This window comes from Tasmannia lanceolata, unplaced genomic scaffold (assembly GCF_043159265.1).
Source record: "Tasmannia lanceolata isolate RefF3 unplaced genomic scaffold, GAP_Taslan_0.1 ptg000037l, whole genome shotgun sequence".
Classification (NCBI taxonomy): domain Eukaryota; kingdom Viridiplantae; phylum Streptophyta; class Magnoliopsida; order Canellales; family Winteraceae; genus Tasmannia; species Tasmannia lanceolata.
In genome coordinates, this window is record NW_027518714.1 from 52,166,414 (window position 1) to 52,185,401 (window position 18,988).

Below are 18,988 nucleotides of genomic sequence, written 5' to 3' on the forward strand. Positions count from 1 at the left end.
CTGTTTTTATCCAGGGGGTTTCTAGTAGTTTTTCCAAAAAAATCAAAGAAGGAAAGTAAGAGGATGTCATATCCCAAGTATAAACAAAGTAGAAGTAAAAATCATGTTTACTTTTCCTTTTCTCTTGATTTAGGAAATTTGAGAGCTTACGATCGAGGGTATTTTTGTCTTTTCCTATCTACCAGGTAGCATCTCCATATGCTTAAATCTAAATCCTAATAAATAGATTTGTCTGTCCCGTCTTTCTGTGCGTCCATCTTCATCTCTTTCTCTCACCAACATCTTATCTTCTTCACTAATCTAATTAACGTTGTTTGAGAGCTATGGCTCAAACCGCCTGTGAGATGATGTGGGTTAAATCTCTACAGTATGAGAATAAAATATTCCTATTGATATGCCAATGAATATAATGTGGGGTGACTAGCCGATCATTTACATTGTTAACAATCTAGTATTTGATAAGAGATCGAAGCACATCAAAGTTGACTACCACTTTATTATGGAATTGGTTACAAACAAGAAGATTGTAACATCTCATGTAAAATCATATGATCAACTGGGTGATGTGTTTAGTAAAGTTGTGGGCATAGATCATTTTTTAAGGGATTTGCTAGGGACCATCGCATCAGGCCTTTCGCGGGTCGGCTGTTGCATGTGAGAGCAACCACCTCAGATGAATTGAATGGATGAGACAAAATCTGAGCATGTGTGGCTGCTCTCAAATGCAACAGCGCATTCGCCGAATGCATTCTAATGGTCCCTAGCAAATCCATTTTATCAATATATGTGTATCAAGCTAGGCATGCTTAATATCTATACTCCAACTTGAGGATGGTTAGGAGCTTACGATCATGGGTATTTTTGTCTTTTCCAATCTATTAGGTTAGTATGTAATATATATATATGCTTGCTAACATCTAAACCCTAATAAGTATATTCCTCTTTCTCCTCTCTTTGTGCCCACATCTTCATCTCTTTTCTCTATCACAACATCTTCTCTCCCTCTCTTTTCAGTCATTTGAAAGTGGTGGCACGCTTTCTTCTCGTATTTGCTCTTGCCACCCACACGCCCAAGCGTGTGTTCCACATTTCTGAGAGAAAAACACCCCCTATATAATATAGAAATGTGAGCAATGATAGATACAAGGAGCCCTCGCATAAAGAGCCAAAAAAGAGCTCCTGATTGGATCCACGTCGTCAAATGCAGCTGATTTTACTCTTTATGCCAGGGCTCCCTTGTATCTATCATTGCTCTAGAAATGTTTATCTCCATGTCTTTTCTTTCCAAATTATTTTTTATTAAGTAATCTTTTCTATACTAATGAAGAATCCTAATTATTATATTTGGATAGGTTCCCTTTTGTTTTCTATATCTCTTGAGAAGGCAAATATCCAAGATAACAGCCCTTTTAAGTATAATTATCCCATGTCAGACCTTTTTAACCTTATTATCAAGCACTGTAATCTGGTGCACGTGACATGTCCACGTGATCACAACGTTCATCTGAATCCTCGTGATGATAAGAGGGTTTTTTTTAAGGGAAATGATACGTAGAGTAGTCATAAATTGACTAGATGGGGGCTGTCCCAAGTAAAAACAAGAGAGTGAATATATCACTTCCCTTTTTAACTATTACAATAAAATATTTATATTATGATATTATCTAAGCCATTCATGCGGCCGGTCTCACCTTAGATGGTTCAATCTCTATGATGTGATGATCCTAACTATCCAATATTCAAGATCCATGAAAAATACAATAAAAAAATAAAAAAAGTAACGGTCTGGATTCACTTGCCAAAAAAGCTATTGAAGATATGATTTATATGAGTGATTTTTGGGATATAGGTAGGCATCGGATCCTTCATCACTTAAAAATAGAAGGTAAGATTCTCTTAGGCCACGTTTGGATATCCACAAGATTTAGATTTGGATTTCTCACATTTGCGGTTGAGATTTGGAACCGGATCAGATCCTTAGATTTCCAAATCAACTACAACATTTTAAAAAAATCCAATTTGAATCTGTTCTGCAAGACATTATTTAGAAATTAATATTTGTGGCAATTACCTTCACCCTCGCTGCTCCTCGACCTTGCTGAGGATGAGGATGATTGATGTATTTTATATCCAAAACTCAAATCCAAATCCAAATACAAAAACATAAGGTATCCAAACCTGGGTTAATTCAATTGTTTGCTATACAGGTGCTTAACACTTTTAGATAACCTCCTTTTGCTAAATACACAATTGAAATATTTTTGAGATCTTTTGGCAAGTAGTTACAACTAATTTCCCTAATAAAAGGAGCAATCTAAGGACGTATAGGCTAATACTATACATAGAAACTCAGTGTGTACCATAAACTATCTATGGTGTATGAGCATTGAAATGGCATGACCTAAATATAGGTAAGTGAAATAACCACCCCCCTTTTTATTAACTTGGGACAGCCACCTCTGGTGTATCTATGACTGCAAGGGTTGATTTACTTCATTAGAGTTGGCTGTCCCATGTAAAGAAAATGGGCGAATTTATCATTTCCCTAACTATATCAGCATCAAATAATCCTAACCATCCAATTAATTGAGTCGACACTAACAATCAAGAAAACATATAGAGAGTTTGTGTATAGCTAATACAGAAAAATCAAATAAAACATACCAACATAAATGCAAATCAAATAAGACAAACTGACATGTTAGAAACATTCTAAATCTATGGGTGTCAATATCAATTCAGTTCTGATTATATGTTATTCTAATTGCTTAAAATTGAACTTATAAAAAGGTGGCAAGATATATGAAGAATTGCTTGAAGAGATTAGCGTAGAAATATTTTGATTGGAAAGATCATGACATTTCTGAATATTCAAAGAAAAATATGTCCACACAACAGTTTACACTTTACACTACCACTTGGAACATGTGTCTCTCTATGAAGACATGAATGAAGACATCATAGACAGCAGAAAGAGAGACTGTAGAGATTCTGATCCATTGCAGCTTTGAATATTGAAGGAAAAAGACAGGTTTGCAGAGAGAGTAAGAGGTCTAGTTTTTGTTTATTACTATAAGTACTTATTTTGGTGACTAAGTAAAAAAAGCAAGGAATCCGGTTTCAAGATTTCAGAACCACGTGCTTCTCTCTCCCAAACAAAAAGATGAATTAATTTTTCATATTTTGGTGGGGCTTTCTGTTTCATCTGTGTCCTCTAATCCTTTTCTCTCTTTCATCAACTGGGTTTTTCTTGTTTTACCATAAGCTTTCATGGAGATGTTTTTACAGCTTTGTTGCAAAGCAATTTTCTCAATGTCTTTAACATGGGTTTCTCTAGTCTTTTAAATCTACTACAGTTTTGTAGTCATTTAAAAATCTGGGTTTTTTCTTGTTTTACCATAAGCTTTCATGGAGGTACTTTTACAGGCTATCAACTTGGCAGCTTTTTCATTGTTTTGGATTGGGGTTGTTGTAGAATTTTTCAAAGAGAGGAAGAGATATTTACAAGATGAAGAGACAAAACAGAACACTGCTGATAGAAAATCTATATGTTTCACCAAGATTACTTTTCTCTGTAATGTTTTAATCTCTTTTTCCTATCTGGGTTTTCTCGTTTATGAGATTTGGAAGCTGAAAACAATCTCCCCAAAATCTGTTTTACTGTCAATAACTTGGATTCTAATAACTGTTTTTGCTATATTTATCAAAACAAAAACTGTTAGAGAAAACAATATATGGCCTCTGGTCCTTCGTTTCTGGTGGGTCTTTTTTGGCATTCTCAACACCTTCTCCATCTTCTCATTCCTAATTCTACATTTCAAATGGACATCATTACCGGATTTTTTACCAGTCGCGAAATTTTCAGATTTCGCATCCTTCCCCTTCTCCATATTCCTCTGCTTCAATGCACTTGCCATGAATTCTACCAAGAATAACCAAGAAATCAAGCGCCCGTTATTATTGAAACAAGAGGATAAAATCTCTAGAGATGCTTTTGCTAATGCTGGAATTTGGGGTCGACTTACATTCCGGTGGCTGAACCCACTCTTCGAAAAGGGTCGAACCGGAAAGCTCGAACTCCACCATGTCCCGTCGGTTCCTAAATTCGAAACTGCGGAAAATTCATTTTCTTCATTACAAGAAGCATTCAGCAAGCAGAAAACTGAAGGTTCTACGCTGCCAAATGCTGTAATACGTTCTATCTGGAGACCTTTGGCCATAAATGCGGTTTTCGCAGGTAAAATATAAATAAATTACACCCACATAAGTCTTATGTGTTTGTTCTACACTAATATTTACAGTATTCAAAGATTTACAGAATGTTGAGTTTGATATCACGTGTAGAAACATAACATTCACAATCTTGTTTATGTTTAGTCTATTTTGGTGCCTCAATTATTCAGAGATTTGAAAATTTGCAGGTATAAACACACTTTCTTCCTATATGGGTCCATTCCTAATCACCAACTTTGTCGACTTCTTAGCCCGAAAAGATGAGAATTCAAGCCAAAACTTTGGATACATTCTCGCATTCTTGTTCTTCTTTGCCAAGATGATTGAATCCCTCTCTCAGCGTCAGTGGTATTTTGAAGCACATCGGATAGGTATCCAAGTCCGAGCAGCACTCATGGTAGCGATTTACCGTAAATTGCTTTCCACTAAGCCTGGAGGGATGAGTAATGGTACAATTATAAACTTCCTCAACGTGGATGTCGAAAGGATCGCAGACTTTTGCTGGTATGTCCATGGCATTTGGTTGCTCCCTATTCAGGTCACTCTGGCTCTTGCCCTACTGTATAGGAATCTAGGTGGGGCAGCCTCAGTGGCAGCACTATTTGCCACATTGATTATAATGGTGAGTAACACCCCCTTAGCTAATTTGCAAGAAAAGTTTCATTCCAAGATCATGGAAGCTAAGGACTCAAGAATCAGAGCCATATCAGAGGCTCTAAAGTGTATGAGGATCTTGAAATTTCAGTCTTGGGAGACTACATACTTAAACAAAATCCTTAAACTTAGAGAAATTGAAAGAAATTGGTTGCAAAGATATCTCTATACATGCTCAACTGTTGCCTTTCTGTTCTGGGCCTCTCCAACTTTAGTTTCAGTTATGACATTTGGTGTTTGCATTATAGTAAAAGTGCCATTAACATCGGGCAGAGTTCTATCAGCTCTAGCCATTTTTAGAATTCTACAAGAACCCATCTACAATCTCCCGGAACTTATCTCAATGATGATACAGACAAAGGTCTCCATTGATAGAATCCAAGACTTTATCAAAAAAGATGAACAAAAGAAGCCTGTATGCAACTATATTCCGAAAGAATCTGACGTTGCCATCGAAATAGAAATAGGGGAATACGCATGGGAAAGTAGTTCAAATTTGAACAAGCCCACGATAAAGATTGATGAGAAGATAAAGATCATGAAAGGTGAGAAGATTGCAGTATGTGGGTCGGTGGGGTCAGGGAAATCAAGCCTACTTTGTAGTATAATTGGTGAAATTCCGAGAATTTGTGGGGGAGGGGTGAAGGTATTTGGATCGAAAGCTTATGTACCGCAAAGTGCTTGGATTCAAACTGGGTCAGTAAGAGAGAATGTTTTGTTTGGGAAGAAATTGGAGAGAAACTTTTATGAGGAAGTTTTGGAGGCGTGTGCGTTGAACAGAGATATTGAGATATGGGGTGATGGAGATTTGAGTGTGGTGGGAGAGAGGGGAATGAATTTGAGTGGGGGTCAGAAACAGAGGATTCAGATAGCAAGGGCCATTTATAGTGATTCAGATGTTTACTTGTTAGATGACCCTTTCAGCGCTGTCGATGCACATACAGGAGCACATCTCTACAAGGTAATGACATCCCTCTCTCTCTCTCTCTCTCTCTCTCTCTCTCTCTCTCTCTCATAGATGATAAGCTTAGTGATAGTATATCTAATGAACTGTGTGTATCTCAATTGCAGGAGTGCCTAATGCGACTCTTGGCTGATAAGACTGTCATTTACATAACCCATCAACTAGAATTCTTAGATGCATCAGATCTTGTTCTGGTAAAATATCAATATCTACATCTTTTCTTTTCTTGTTTTACAGTAGTAATATCTACAGCTTTATGTTGCAACCTTAAGATCACTATTTGAAAACACTAGGCGCCAATCGTCGACTCATCAGAGGTGGGCTCCCTTTTACCTTTGTTGTGTTCTTATCCGAGTCTGAGCTTTGCTCTGACAAGTCAATTGGAACTTTTTTGATTTGACCACGTCAATCATTGACTCACCAGAGTCGACTCCCTTTTTCCGTGGACGAGTTTTCGTCTGAGTCCAAGTTTCAAGTAGAAAGGCTCATTTCAAGCACATATATGCAATGGAACCTCTAGGTTGAACCCTGCATCTCAACCATGATATTTCAGGTTCAAGTACCTAGCTTGTCATATTAGGAAGTAGAATTAAGAAGAAAAAAGAACAAGAAAACCAGTAAGTCAAACTAGGATTAGCCTTTCTACCAGGAGAGGCCTAGTGGGTGTTTATTTCCTTTGATCTTTCCTATTAGAAAGAATGATTTATGGCGTAGCACTACACGGAATATTAGATGTATGCACTATTCACCAATGTTACAACTTGATCAACTGCAAAAATTGGTAGGGCCAATCACCACGACTATCAGTTTGTTATCAGCCAGTGGTGAATAGCATATACACCATAGGCTCGATGTATATGTTATCCATCCCATCAATCTCTTTTAAAATCGCTATACACCATCAATAGTTAATGCTAATTTGAATTTTGAAAAAGATAATATTTTCCTCTGAATACCCTTCTATGCATTTAAGAATCTTCATTCTGAAAATTATTTCTCAGCATGCCTCATATGTTCCTATAGGTGATGAGAGATGGGAAAATTATTCAATCTGGCAAGTATGAAGATCTGATCACTGACACCAATGGCGAGCTTGTTCGACAAATGGCTGCACACAATCAATCTCTAAGACAAGTGACCCCACATCAAGATGACAACTCCTTAAAATGTGAATGCCATAAGATAGAGGAATCAGAGCTGAAAGAAGAAAAATCCAACAACCATAACAGCAATAGCAAACTTTCAGAGAGAATTCAAGAAGAAGAAAGAGAATCGGGAAGAGTGAAATGGAGTGTCTACTCAATTTTCATCACCTCAGCATATAAAGGAGCTCTTGTTCCAGTGATTCTTATCTGCCAAGTTCTCTTCCAGGTATTGCAAATGGGTAGCAATTACTGGATTGCTTGGGCAACCGAAAAGGAAGGGAGAGCGAGCAGAGAGAAGTTGATCGGTGTGTTTGCTTTGTTGTCCGTGGGAAGCTCAGTCTTTATCTTAGGAAGGGCAGTTTTGCTTGCGACAATTGCCCTTGAGACCGCTCAGAGGCTCTTCCTTCGCATGCTTACCTGCATTTTTCGGTCACCCATCTCTTTTTTTGACTCTACACCTTCCAGTCGAATCCTCAACAGGGTCAGTTTCTAGACTATTTCTAATCTATTTATACTCTTATTTTCTGCAACCTATGATTTAACCGACCCTTTGAATTGATTGCTGACACACCTGTCTTAGCGTGTCGACACGACACGTGTGTCCACACATGTCGAATCTCCTTCAGGCACTTCTAAATGTGTTGCTAAGAGTGATAGAGTTAATGTCGGCATGTGGACACGTATTTGTGTAACAATCAATAATTTTATGTATAGTATATGTACGTGTTACCATTTCTAGTTTTTTAGATGTTGCCATGCCATACAACTCATATCCGTGTCGAAACTCCACACACAAATCCATATCGACAAATTATGATTATACATATTTTTTATTTTAGCAGTGTCTCCATTTCTAAATTTTGGGGGTTTACCGTGTCTGACACTACGTGTAAATGTCAACACGCGACACTCGTGTCCATATCCACAAATCATAGTCTGTAACCATGTACTATTTTAGGCAATTATAAACTCCCAGAGTCCATCAATCATTGGCTCACCCAAGTCAACTCATGTTTTGGGCAAGTTTTGTCCAAGTACGAGTTTTTTATCGTGATGATCATGTTTTTTTTTTCTTCTGGCCGATTTGAAATATAGTGGTCTTTGTACTTGATTTGAATTTAAAAGTTTTTATGCATCTTATTCTTGTCTCTTTTCTCCAGTCATCTACAGACCAGAGCACTGTGGACACAGACATTCCCTACAGGTTAGCGGGATTGGCATTTGCACTTGTTCAGCTCTTGGCGATAGTCATTCTCATGTCTCAAGTCGCATGGCAGGTCTTCCTTCTCTTCGTTGCCGTCCTTGCAATCTCCATCGTGTATCAGGCAAGCAAACTAATTCTCACCCTTGGAATATTGCTCCTTTAAGCTAACTCTATTTTCCAACTTACAATCGATAAGGCCATGTAAGAATGGATATAATTACCAATTATAGACATTATTGAATAAAGAAAAATACTAGTAGAATCCCCTCTTATTTTTTCTCTACACATTTAGATATGTCAAGTTCATAGCAACGTTTTAAATTTCAGTTTTGATTTCAGTTTTGGTCGTCATGGAAATGAAAACATTTCGGTTTTGGTTGGAAACTTCAGTGAAAATCATGTAAAATCATGGACATGTATGGAAAGATAGGCAAATGATAGAATTTTAAGATAAAACTTCAAAAAATGTTAGAATAAGCACAAATATACTCTTAGAAACCATCGCATAAGCAAGAAAACCATCCATAATGGTATAGCAAGATCAAACACCTATTGCATGTCTGATAATTCAATCATATCACGTTTCACATCTAATTCATATAAATATGTTTACATAATACACACACCACATTTCACATTCAATTTGTATATATAAATTATGTAACACGTACCAATATAGTATACCACTAATGCACTTAGGTTTTGGTTTCGGTATTCATTTTGATTTCAGTATCGTTTCGGTGGGACGGAAATGACAACATTTCATAGCTACATACATAGGAAAAAAATCGACCAAGACTACTCCCGGTTTCATCTAGGGTGGGGCTCAGACATGTTACACACTGTATGGTAGTCCTATGAGTCTTCCACAAAGCGTCCCCTTAGCAGAATTCATGTCAATATCAAATTCTGTGTTTTTAAAACACGATGAAATACAAGTGTGGCAACCCAAGAGGGGGGTGGGGGGTGAATTGGCCAATTAAAAAATTTGTCTTAATTAGATGTGGCATTAAAAACAATTTACAAATTCAAGCTATTTAAATCTAACCGTTGTTAGTTTAGATTAAAAAATAAATGCAAAGGGAAATAGATTACCAATCACCAATGTGCAAGAGAAAGAGAAGAAGAGGCATCCACAAGGAATTCAAGATTTATAGTGGTTCGGTCTATCACAAGACCTACTCCACTCTTCCAAGTTTATCTCCTTGGGTTTCTCCACTAAAAATGAGGTTCTTCAATGGCAAACCTCCAAGCCGTAAAAACACCTTCTCCAATCTCCAAAGGGGACAAACCCTTTCTGTACGAAGCCTTGCGAGGGGATACTCCCTCTTACACCGGATTCACCTTTGTTACCGAGCCGAATCCAAGACCCTCAATACAAATGAAGAAACAAAAAATAGAAAAACACTCAAAGCCTCTTGATAGGCGGATTTTACAAAGATTGAAACTCACAATCTCTCCAAAAGAATATACAAGTGAAAAGCCCTACGGAGATCCTCTTGATAAATGGAAAATGCAAAGTCAAAGCATAGAAGAGGATAAACCTTAGATTTGAAAGTTTAGGTTCAAAAATGATGTGAAATGATTTGCTACAAGGTTGTTTAGTAAGGTTTGGATAGGGTATATATAGCCCATAGAAAGATATGACCGTTTGGGGGCAAAACTGTAAAAAACAGGCCAAAAGAAAGCTAGCCGTTTGAGCCCCAGCGGCTATTTTTCGATACCGGGGCGGTCGACCGAGGTGTCGCGGTCGCCCACCCTATCGGGCGCTCTCTTTTTTATTTTGAATTTCTTATCGTCGCGGTCGACCGAGCTGTCGAGGTCGCCCGACGAGAGCAACCTGGACATTTTTATTTTTGTCCAGTTCTCTATCCGTGGTCGCCCGGCCCTATGGCGGTCGACCGGCCCGACCATGATGGAGTGTTTCTGGATTTCCAGTAACACCTCCGCGATCGCTCGGGAAGCCCCGGTCGACCGGCCCACTAAAATTCGGTAGGTGCTAGATTTTCAGTCACCTTACCGCGGTCACCCAGGGTACCCCGGTCTACCGGGGTACCGGCTCTGTTTGAAAATTCAATTTTAAATATTAAAATTTCAGGAACTTGGGCCATGGTCTTTGGGCTTTTGTCCAAGGTTTTCAAATACATTTTGGGGAGTGTTGATGGTTTCTAAATATATCAAATTTGTTTTAGGAAACCATTTTGAAAACCTTTTTGAAAGTGCAAATACAAATAACAAGAGGACTCCAAATAAATCTAAAAAGATAAAACCTTGAGTCTTCTTGGATCGCTTGGCTCCTCCGCACTTTCTTGGACTTCTTCGACTTGCGAGTGAACTCCTTGAACTTTCTTTGGTTCTTGTGACATCCTCCAATCTTCAAAGCATGTTGAGAGGTACATGAGGTGTCACCAATGCCTGTTCAACTCCAAGCTTCAACTGGCACTTGCTAGGCAACTTGTGGGATCTTCAACTTGAGCTCTTCGACTTGAACATCTTCCAGGGATGATTTCTTCACTGTGAGTGCAAGCTCTTTGATCCATTGTGCATGATGATCCTCAAGCCATGTGTTGCGATGAGTTGTGTAATGGCGATATGACATGTCAAGTTCATGTCTGAGACACAACACTCAAAGACAACACATTAGTCCATAAAGACTAATCAATTTAGGTTTGCTAGCATCAAAACAACAAGGAAAAGGTGAATGTATGAACCCTTGGGAACCCTTGGTCTTACACATGAACTACTGTTCAATGTCCAAGATTATTGTGTTATATGCATGGTTTTAAATTTCGGCTGAAATACCAAAATTTCGGATTTCGGCCAAGGCCGACACTGAAAGTACATGAATTCGGTGTCGGCCTAGATTTTGGCCTGGCCATTTCTTTTTTTTTCTGAATTTTTTGTTTTTTCCAATATTTCGGCCGAAATTTTGGAACATGAACAATTTTTTTTTATTACTGAATTTCGGCTGAAATTTCTGTTTCGGCCACTGCCGAAACTGACACTGAAACTTTAAACCTTGATTATATGTACCTGAGTAGCAAACCTTTGAAACATCCCAATTGTCTGCAGGCTTATTACATTACCACCGCCAGAGAACTTGCTAGGATGGTTGGGATCCAAAAAGCTCCAATCCTCCACCACTTCTCAGAGTCCATTGCTGGAGTCGCGTCCATCCGCTGCTTTAGTCAGGAAGATTGCTTCCTTGCCAAAAATCTCAAATTAATTGACGACTACTCTCGCGTTGATTTTAACAACTCTGCAACAATGGAGTGGCTTTGTGTTCGCATAAACTTCCTCTTCAACCTTGTATTCTTCGCTGTTCTAGTCATCTTGGTGAGCATGCCAAGATCTTCAATTGATCCCAGTAAGATCTCTCCCCATGCCTTTCAGCTACTCTAGCACTAATCTCCTATATTAATTTAAAATTTTAAATCAGTTGATCGTATTAATAGGGATAATGTGCATGTGGAATATGACTTTCAGGCTTTGCAGGACTAGCAGCAACCTATGGTTTGAATCTAAATGTAATTCAAGCTTGGGTGATATGGAACCTATGCAATGTCGAGAACAAAATGATATCCGTCGAGAGAATTCTGCAATTCTCAGACTTGCCAAGTGAAGCTCCTTTGGTGGTTGAAAGTTGTAGACCAGAACCAGAGTGGCCAACAAATGGGACCATTGAGCTCAATAACCTTCATGTCCAATACAACCCTGACCTTCCTATGGTTCTTAGAGGAGTCACTTGCACATTCCCAGGAGAGAAAAAGATTGGAGTCGTGGGAAGGACGGGCAGTGGCAAGTCCACTCTCATCCAAGCACTATTCAGGGTGGTGGAACCATCACAAGGAAGGATAATGATTGATGGAATAGACATTTGTAAGATGGGTTTGCAAGATTTAAGATCTAGATTAAGTATAATTCCACAGGACCCAACACTTTTTCAAGGAACCATGAGATCTAACTTGGATCCTCTTCAACAGCATTCAGATGCAGAAATATGGGAGGTAAAATGCAGCACTTTTTGTTTTCTTTACAATTCATGATCAATAATGATTTTTCTGAAATTATTGAAATGTCTAGGCTCTGAATAAGTGTTGTATTGGGGAGATAGTAAGGCAAGACCAAAGGCTGCTTGATGCTCCAGGTACTTAGAAATGAGAAGCACTGTTATGGCATTTTTTATAGTTAACTTTAATGTTTAAAGTAAATGAGAAGCATTGTTGTGGTATTGTTTATAGTTAACTTTAATGGTGTATGGTATATGCATAGTTGTCAAACTCTTACGAGTCGTAGGAGTCAACTCCCAAATCGAGTTGAGTCAATGGGCTTTCGAGGCGAGTCGCATGGGTTACTCGCCTCTGTTGAAGACTCTTACGAGTCATCTGGTGACTCAAACGAGTCGCTACGGGTCGACTCGAAAAAATAAGACTCTTACGAATCGAGTCGAGTCGCTGGGCCTAGGCTCTCTTGTTTTTATGGTTGGAAACTTAGAAGTTGAAACTTAGAAGTTGAAACTTAGAACTTAATTATTTTTGTGCATGAAAGGTACAAGCATATAGTTATTTATCTTTTGGCTTAGTGCTTTATCTGTATGTTATTGGGTTATATTTTTTTACATGCTTCATCTTTTGATATATAATTACATTTTTTCCAAACTAAATTTTGGTTGTCAACGAGTCGAGTCGAGTCACGAGTCATAAAATTAAGAAATTGAGTCACGAGTCGAATCACGGGTTGACAACTATGGTGGTATTGTTTATAGTTAACTTTAATTGTTTGTAATATATAAATATTTAAAATGTGTCTAAAGTTGTTCTGAAATGAGGGTCTTGTTGCAGTTGCAGAAGATGGAGAAAATTGGAGTGTAGGACAGAGGCAGCTGGTTTGCCTTGCTAGGGTGTTGCTAAAAAAGAAGAGGATTCTTGTGTTGGATGAGGCTACAGCTTCAGTGGACACTGAAACCGATAATTTGATTCAAAAAACTATAAGAGAGGAGACTGGTAGTTGCACTGTCATCACTGTGGCGCACCGAATTCCCACTGTTATTGATAATGACCTGGTTCTCGTGCTCGATGAAGGTAAGCAAATGCAATCTAAAAGGAAAAAAGAATTTTTTTTTTCCAAAATTGCATCCATGGATGATTGCCATCACACCTCTAGTTTTATGCAAATGCCCAGGTCATTAGCTTGAATAAATATTAGAAAAATCTATAGACTAAATATGGGGATTATAATAAGGGGTCCAGTTTGGCAGCCCATGGGAAACCATTTTTTGGGTCCGATGGACTTCCATTGGTCAAAATGACGGGATCCACCTGCGATCTGTTGGGATCCTACAGAATAAAGGGGGTCTTATTATTTCTGACTGTGGGGGCTTCCAGGACCAATAAATTGCTATTCACCTAATTTCCTTTCCCCTTGCAAACATTTAAATCAGTCTTGAAAAACAAATCCTGATTTCCAGTCCCTTTTATTTAGTTAGTCCACCTGTTCTCTTTATTTCAAACTGTTGTGATGGTGCAGGCAAAGTTGTAGAGTACGGTTCTCCAACTCAGTTACTCAGAGATAAATCATCTGCATTTTCCAAGTTGGTGATGGAGTTCTTAAGGAGGTCAGAGAGGGATCACCACTCACTTTAAAAGGACCAAGGTTAGAAATCATCACACAGCCTAGGCAAGAACTTGCAACTCGTCCCAGTAAGAAACTGGCACTCGGAAAGCAAATTGTGGGCCTCATTTATGTATCATGCAAACCCCAACAGTATAGTCATTAACCAAAGATAGCATCAACACCAATGGCAGCAACAGAAAAAGGGAAACGGCCAGTTTAATGCTTCCGAATAGGATGTAAATGGTTGCTCCCATATAGGAAATTAGAGGTATTGTTTATTTTAACTCTTTACATTTTATGTCATAGCTTCTACTGATCATACACATATAATGTAAATTGATTGGTGAAATTTTATAGTCAAAAGATTTTATTTCCTAACGCGATCAGAATTGTAAAACTGCAAGACCCCGGGTTGATACATAACCATGTTCTAGTGAAATTAGTAGGGTTACAAGTGGTCTTGATAGAGGGATAGTAGCAATAGCAACCGATGAATGACAACTCATGGTGTATTTGGAACCAACAGGAATGATATTTAGTTGGTCATGTTTTTTGGCACTAACAAATTTTATACTGTCTTTTTCTTTTGAATATTTAGCAGCATAAATTTAAATGGAAGTACAGCCGTACAGGCAGTATGGGTATATAAAACTCCAGTGAGCCGAATACATTGAATAAAGTTCAATCAGCACCCATGAAAGCAAGCACTGGGTTATATGTCATATTATGTATAACTTTCATTTTTCTATTGATATTATGCGTGTTGAATGCCTGTGAAATGCATTTTACTAGGAACATAGCTACAATCAGTTCAGGTTTTCCCTATTTCCGAGAAGATTACAAATTGTGGTTGGTGGCGAAGAATTGGTTATAAATAAAGTAATAAACCATATACCAGGAAATAGAAACAGCTAAAAGATAGTCCCAAGTCATTTTCTTAATCCTGAACACTCATGTTTTAAGCAGCTCACTTTGTAGCTTCTTTCAGAAAATCTGAAACTAAAATTCCAGACATTGATCGGGTATGTGGTTAAAATTTGCTAATTACACATTAACTTCATAGAGAGATGATGATGATGAGACATGGATGAATACTACCTACTACTAGTTTGATTGCCATTATAGTGAATTCTCCTTTTTTGTAGGTCTGAAAGGGATTGAACCCATGACTCCAGTGTTAGCACTAGCATTCACCAAAGGATTCAGAGTTTCGGACCCAAACTAAGACATCCAACATAATGGTCTTGGCACTAAAATAAGAGTGAACTGACAACATTGAATGTGAAGTCAGAAGATCAACAACTGTAAGTTCCAAAAAAAGAGTTTGTAAACCTTGTCTTTCCCATCAATAAATGAATAAAGTTACCATTCAAATAATAATAATAATAATAAATAAATGAACAAAGTTTCAAAATCTCTACCTTTTAAGACGCAAAGGCAAACAAAGAAAATGTGAGTTAAGGAGTTGTGAAACCCATAAATTTAAATATTCTAAAGATGGAAAGGCCAAGTTTGGTGCAATCTTTGTTTGACAAATCCCTCCCTCCCTCAAATTTCCTAGAAACACTCCTCTCATATTCTCACTCTTATGAAAAATCTACTCTCTCACCTAGAATCTCTCCACTATCTTATGAAAATGTCCACTCATCGACTCTCCATAAATCTTTCCGCTCTCTCTTAACAAACACCCACTCTCTCACCAAAATTCTCTCCCCCGTCTCCCTGAATTTCCTAGAATCTCTGTCAAATTCACTCTCTTATGAAAGGTTCCACTTTATTCCTGTCTCACATAAAATTTCTCCACTCTCCTATGAATTACACTCTTTCATGCCCATCTCTCACTCTAGAGACCGACTAGGTAGATTAGATAGACATTGTCAAGATCAATAAAAACGAATAATTTCTTAGGGACATGTATGTTTAGTCAAGACTGTTGATCTTGTAGGCAGCCACGAGGCAATCCACATGATTATGGTCCTATGCCAAACATACATCACATCCGTAAGATAAAGGAGTGCAAAATCAACAATTTGGCTTTTATTGCCAGAACCCTAAACGAGGATTGATGGATCAAGGGGCTTTTCTTGTGATGTTTACTGGAATGAGATATCCATACTTCTTTTGAAAACTAGTTGTTTGATTTATATACCTTTAGTCATTTAATAACTTCCCAACGCAGTGTATCACATGGGCAAGATGCTAATTTATCAAAGGTACCTAAAATAACTGTAAGTATAATAGTATAACTTCACCATCAAACTGTCAAATGCAAGCCATATGGGAGAATGTCAGTGGAAAATCAGTATCATATCCACAAATTACATTTAATTTAAACAACACAACTTCAGTGAACAAGGTTTCAATCATGCAACCCCAACTTTCAATATGCAAGCATCCCTTCCCTACCCGGCAAAACAAGTTTTTCCCTACTTCTACAGTGCAACTAATTTATCTATCCAAGTAAAAAACATCAGGAAATGTGCTGACTCTCAGCTATCCTTCCATTTTGGATCTGAAAAGAGCTTGTTGATAGATGGCATGACCTGTGGGGATTTGTTGCGGACATATTTCCTGAGGCAATGCTCTGCATATTTTTCTCCCTCTTTAAAGTTATCAAGTATTCCTGCAGTTCTGTTCTCCTTAGTAACCCTGTCAAGAAAACTCAGAGTTTAGGTAGTTTCTATATTCCTGCCACAAGCACAAATCAACCAGTACATTTTTTTGTACATGCATGAGGGACGCTTCAATATGAGTCATATCATTAAGGTGTCACTCTCAAATTGACCTGCCTGTTTACTTCATGAGCCTCTTTAGGATGCCAAAAGGAGTGGCTCATAATGTGGAGAAGCTCCAAAGAGATTTTCGTTGGGAAGGTAAGGAAGAAGGAAATAGATATTAACATTTGGTGAATTGGAAGAAGTTTGCAAAAGGAAAGAAGGGATTTAGGATTGAGGAGCACAATTGTTATAAATTCAGCTTTGTTCAGAAAATTGTGTTGGAGATTTGAGGAGGAGACGGCTCTTTGGAGAAAATTTACTGTGGGAAAATATGGGAAGGGTTGGGGATGGTGGGTGCGTTGAGAGTTAGCCCAAAACAAAGGATCAGAGCATGACATTTTGTATATCCAGTTAGAAAGGAGGTCTCGTCGGGTGTCACGTTTAGTTAAGGAGAAGGGAGTGATGTTCTGCGTAGATCGTTCATTAGGTGATGTACAGTTAAGCCATGGTTGTCGAAATGGAGTTGCTGATGTACAAATACTATGATAGAGTAGTTGGGGGGAAGGTAATGTGGAGGTAGGTTAAGGAGTCCGAGTCCATTACGGTCATGCGTCCTCTTAGAATGTTGGAGGATGCAGCTCCTTAAACATTCAACAAGGCTTGCAGGGTTTGGGCAGCAAAACCAAATGGTGACTTTTAATTGAAATCACTTTTTCTACAGAGGAATTCTAGGACTTGTAGTGGATATTACAAAGTTCAGTTAGAGCTTCATCGCCCAACTGATATAGGAAACAAAACATACGTCACTTCAGGATTGGTGGTGATGTTTCTTATCAGTTGCATGCAACAAATTCCAACAACCGTACCAACTGCTGCGAAGAGCGAGTACACCTATACACCCAACAAAAACCACTATGATACTGTATCTCGTAGGATCAACATACATTAAGTGATTACCTACAAAAACACGTGTATTTTTTTCATAGAAGTGATGAAGAAACAAAAGCACACAGACACTTATAGAACGTATAGAGAGGATCAAATTATCAAATAAGTCATCAGACAAGACTGTCAAGAAAGTTTCAACTATGTCTGATTGCACATGTAAAATGAGACAATTTGTGTTCTCTGCTGTAATGTGGGAGTGACAAATCAATCTGGGCATTAAACTGCATGATCTACTCTAGGTGGACACATTTGAGATACAAATGATAATGACAAGATAACTTGATTCTTAAACTACAATTTTTTGATCTCGCCAGTTCATGTGAATTTTTTCTTATTGATTAAATACCCTACAACTTTGGAACTCCAGTGATCATTGAGAATCCATGCACCTCGACCTTGAAACATCAACCACAATGAAGGAATATCAAATCAAAGGCTGTGATTCTGTTGACAGACTATACATTGATACCTTTTTATTTTGGAGAAACTGTACGCTGATAGTTTGTTACGTTCCTAAGTGGGAGTCTGCCTAGGTATGGGACTACGTGGGACCTAACATGCCATGTGACAGATTTAAAGGGCTTAGCCTACCGGGTAGCGTACTGGTTAGGTACCTAATATTTGGTTTCGAAGCAGCCACCGTAGGGTGAAAGGTACCACGAATTGGGCCGCTGTGGAAGGAGTGACCTATGAAAAGGGCTACCTAGAAAAAAGGCCAAAGTATAATAAGCCATCACAGAGTGGCCGGGCAACTGAGGACAGCGGACGCGGAAGCGTAGTGGAAGGTTACGGTCCTAAATGGGGCCTGCCTAGGTATTGGACTAGGTGGGACCCAGACTAGTATGAGACAGCTTTAAAAGGCCTAGCCCAATGCAGTCCATCACCTCTGTAGCTTTTGGCGTATTGGTTAGGTACCTGACATATTTGGTGTGTAAAGTATAAACCATCTCTATAGTTGAATGTCCATGCCCATCAATCTGGACTTCTGTGCCATCAATAAGTAAATTTATTGGAAATGGTCCCCAAAAAAACCCAACGACGGACGGTTAGGATCATTCAATTGAGTGCAGTTTCTGGGAATTATTCATCAACTAGGGGAATGCAAACAAACAAAACCCATTTATCTAGCATGGAGAAATCATTTATCAACAGATGAAATGAAATATATCTTAAGATGACAACAATAACAAGTGGGAGTAGAAACTCAATCAAATACCTCTGGTCTCACCCATCTATTCAAGGTGGAAGAACCACTCATCTCGACTTGCTCAAGACAAAAAGTAAACAAAAGAAAAGTAGACAAGAGACCCTTTTCTCTCCCCCCCTCTCGAGCTTTATAAGAAACATGCTGGATTCTCTAGACTTGGAATTTCACCCTTTTTCAATGAAACCAAATTCAAATACGTGTTTTACGTTCAAACCAAATTCAAATACGTGTTTTACGTTCAAACCAAATTCCAAAAATCAAATAGCTCACAAAATCTCTTGCGTGCACTAAAGCTAAACGGCA

General features: G+C 38.3%; 2 protein-coding genes across 4 annotated transcripts; one reads left to right on the forward strand and one right to left on the reverse strand.

Annotated features, from left to right (window-relative positions):
- Positions 1–2,824: 2,824 nt before the first annotated feature.
- On the forward strand, positions 2,825–15,150 carry LOC143861937 (putative ABC transporter C family member 15). Of its 3 annotated transcripts, XR_013240082.1 has the most exons (11): positions 2,825–4,237; positions 4,422–5,848; positions 5,959–6,045; positions 6,875–7,477; positions 8,157–8,321; positions 11,273–11,567; positions 11,687–12,207; positions 12,284–12,347; positions 13,042–13,281; positions 13,727–14,081; positions 14,959–15,150. XR_013240082.1 is itself a non-coding variant. In XM_077372903.1 (10 exons), exons 1-10 carry the CDS (start codon positions 3,409–3,411, stop codon positions 13,840–13,842), a joined length of 4,347 nt encoding a protein of 1,448 aa, XP_077229018.1. In that variant the 5' UTR covers positions 2,825–3,408; the 3' UTR covers positions 13,843–14,585. The 3 variants fall into 3 exon arrangements, 2 of the variants coding, with proteins under 2 accessions (XP_077229018.1, XP_077229019.1); XM_077372903.1 differs by lacking the exon at positions 14,959–15,150 and having other exon boundaries at positions 13,727–14,585; XM_077372904.1 differs by lacking the exon at positions 14,959–15,150 and having other exon boundaries at positions 11,696–12,207; positions 13,727–14,585.
- Positions 15,151–16,068: 918 nt separating this feature from the next.
- Positions 16,069–18,736, reverse strand: LOC143861562 (uncharacterized). The gene is made up of 3 exons (XM_077372465.1): positions 18,695–18,736; positions 17,333–17,421; positions 16,069–16,462 (listed from the first exon to the last, which is right to left on the reverse strand). The coding sequence occupies exons 1-3, from the start codon at positions 18,734–18,736 to the stop codon at positions 16,303–16,305; spliced, it is 291 nt and encodes a 96-aa protein (XP_077228580.1). The 3' UTR covers positions 16,069–16,302.
- Positions 18,737–18,988: the final 252 nt, after the last annotated feature.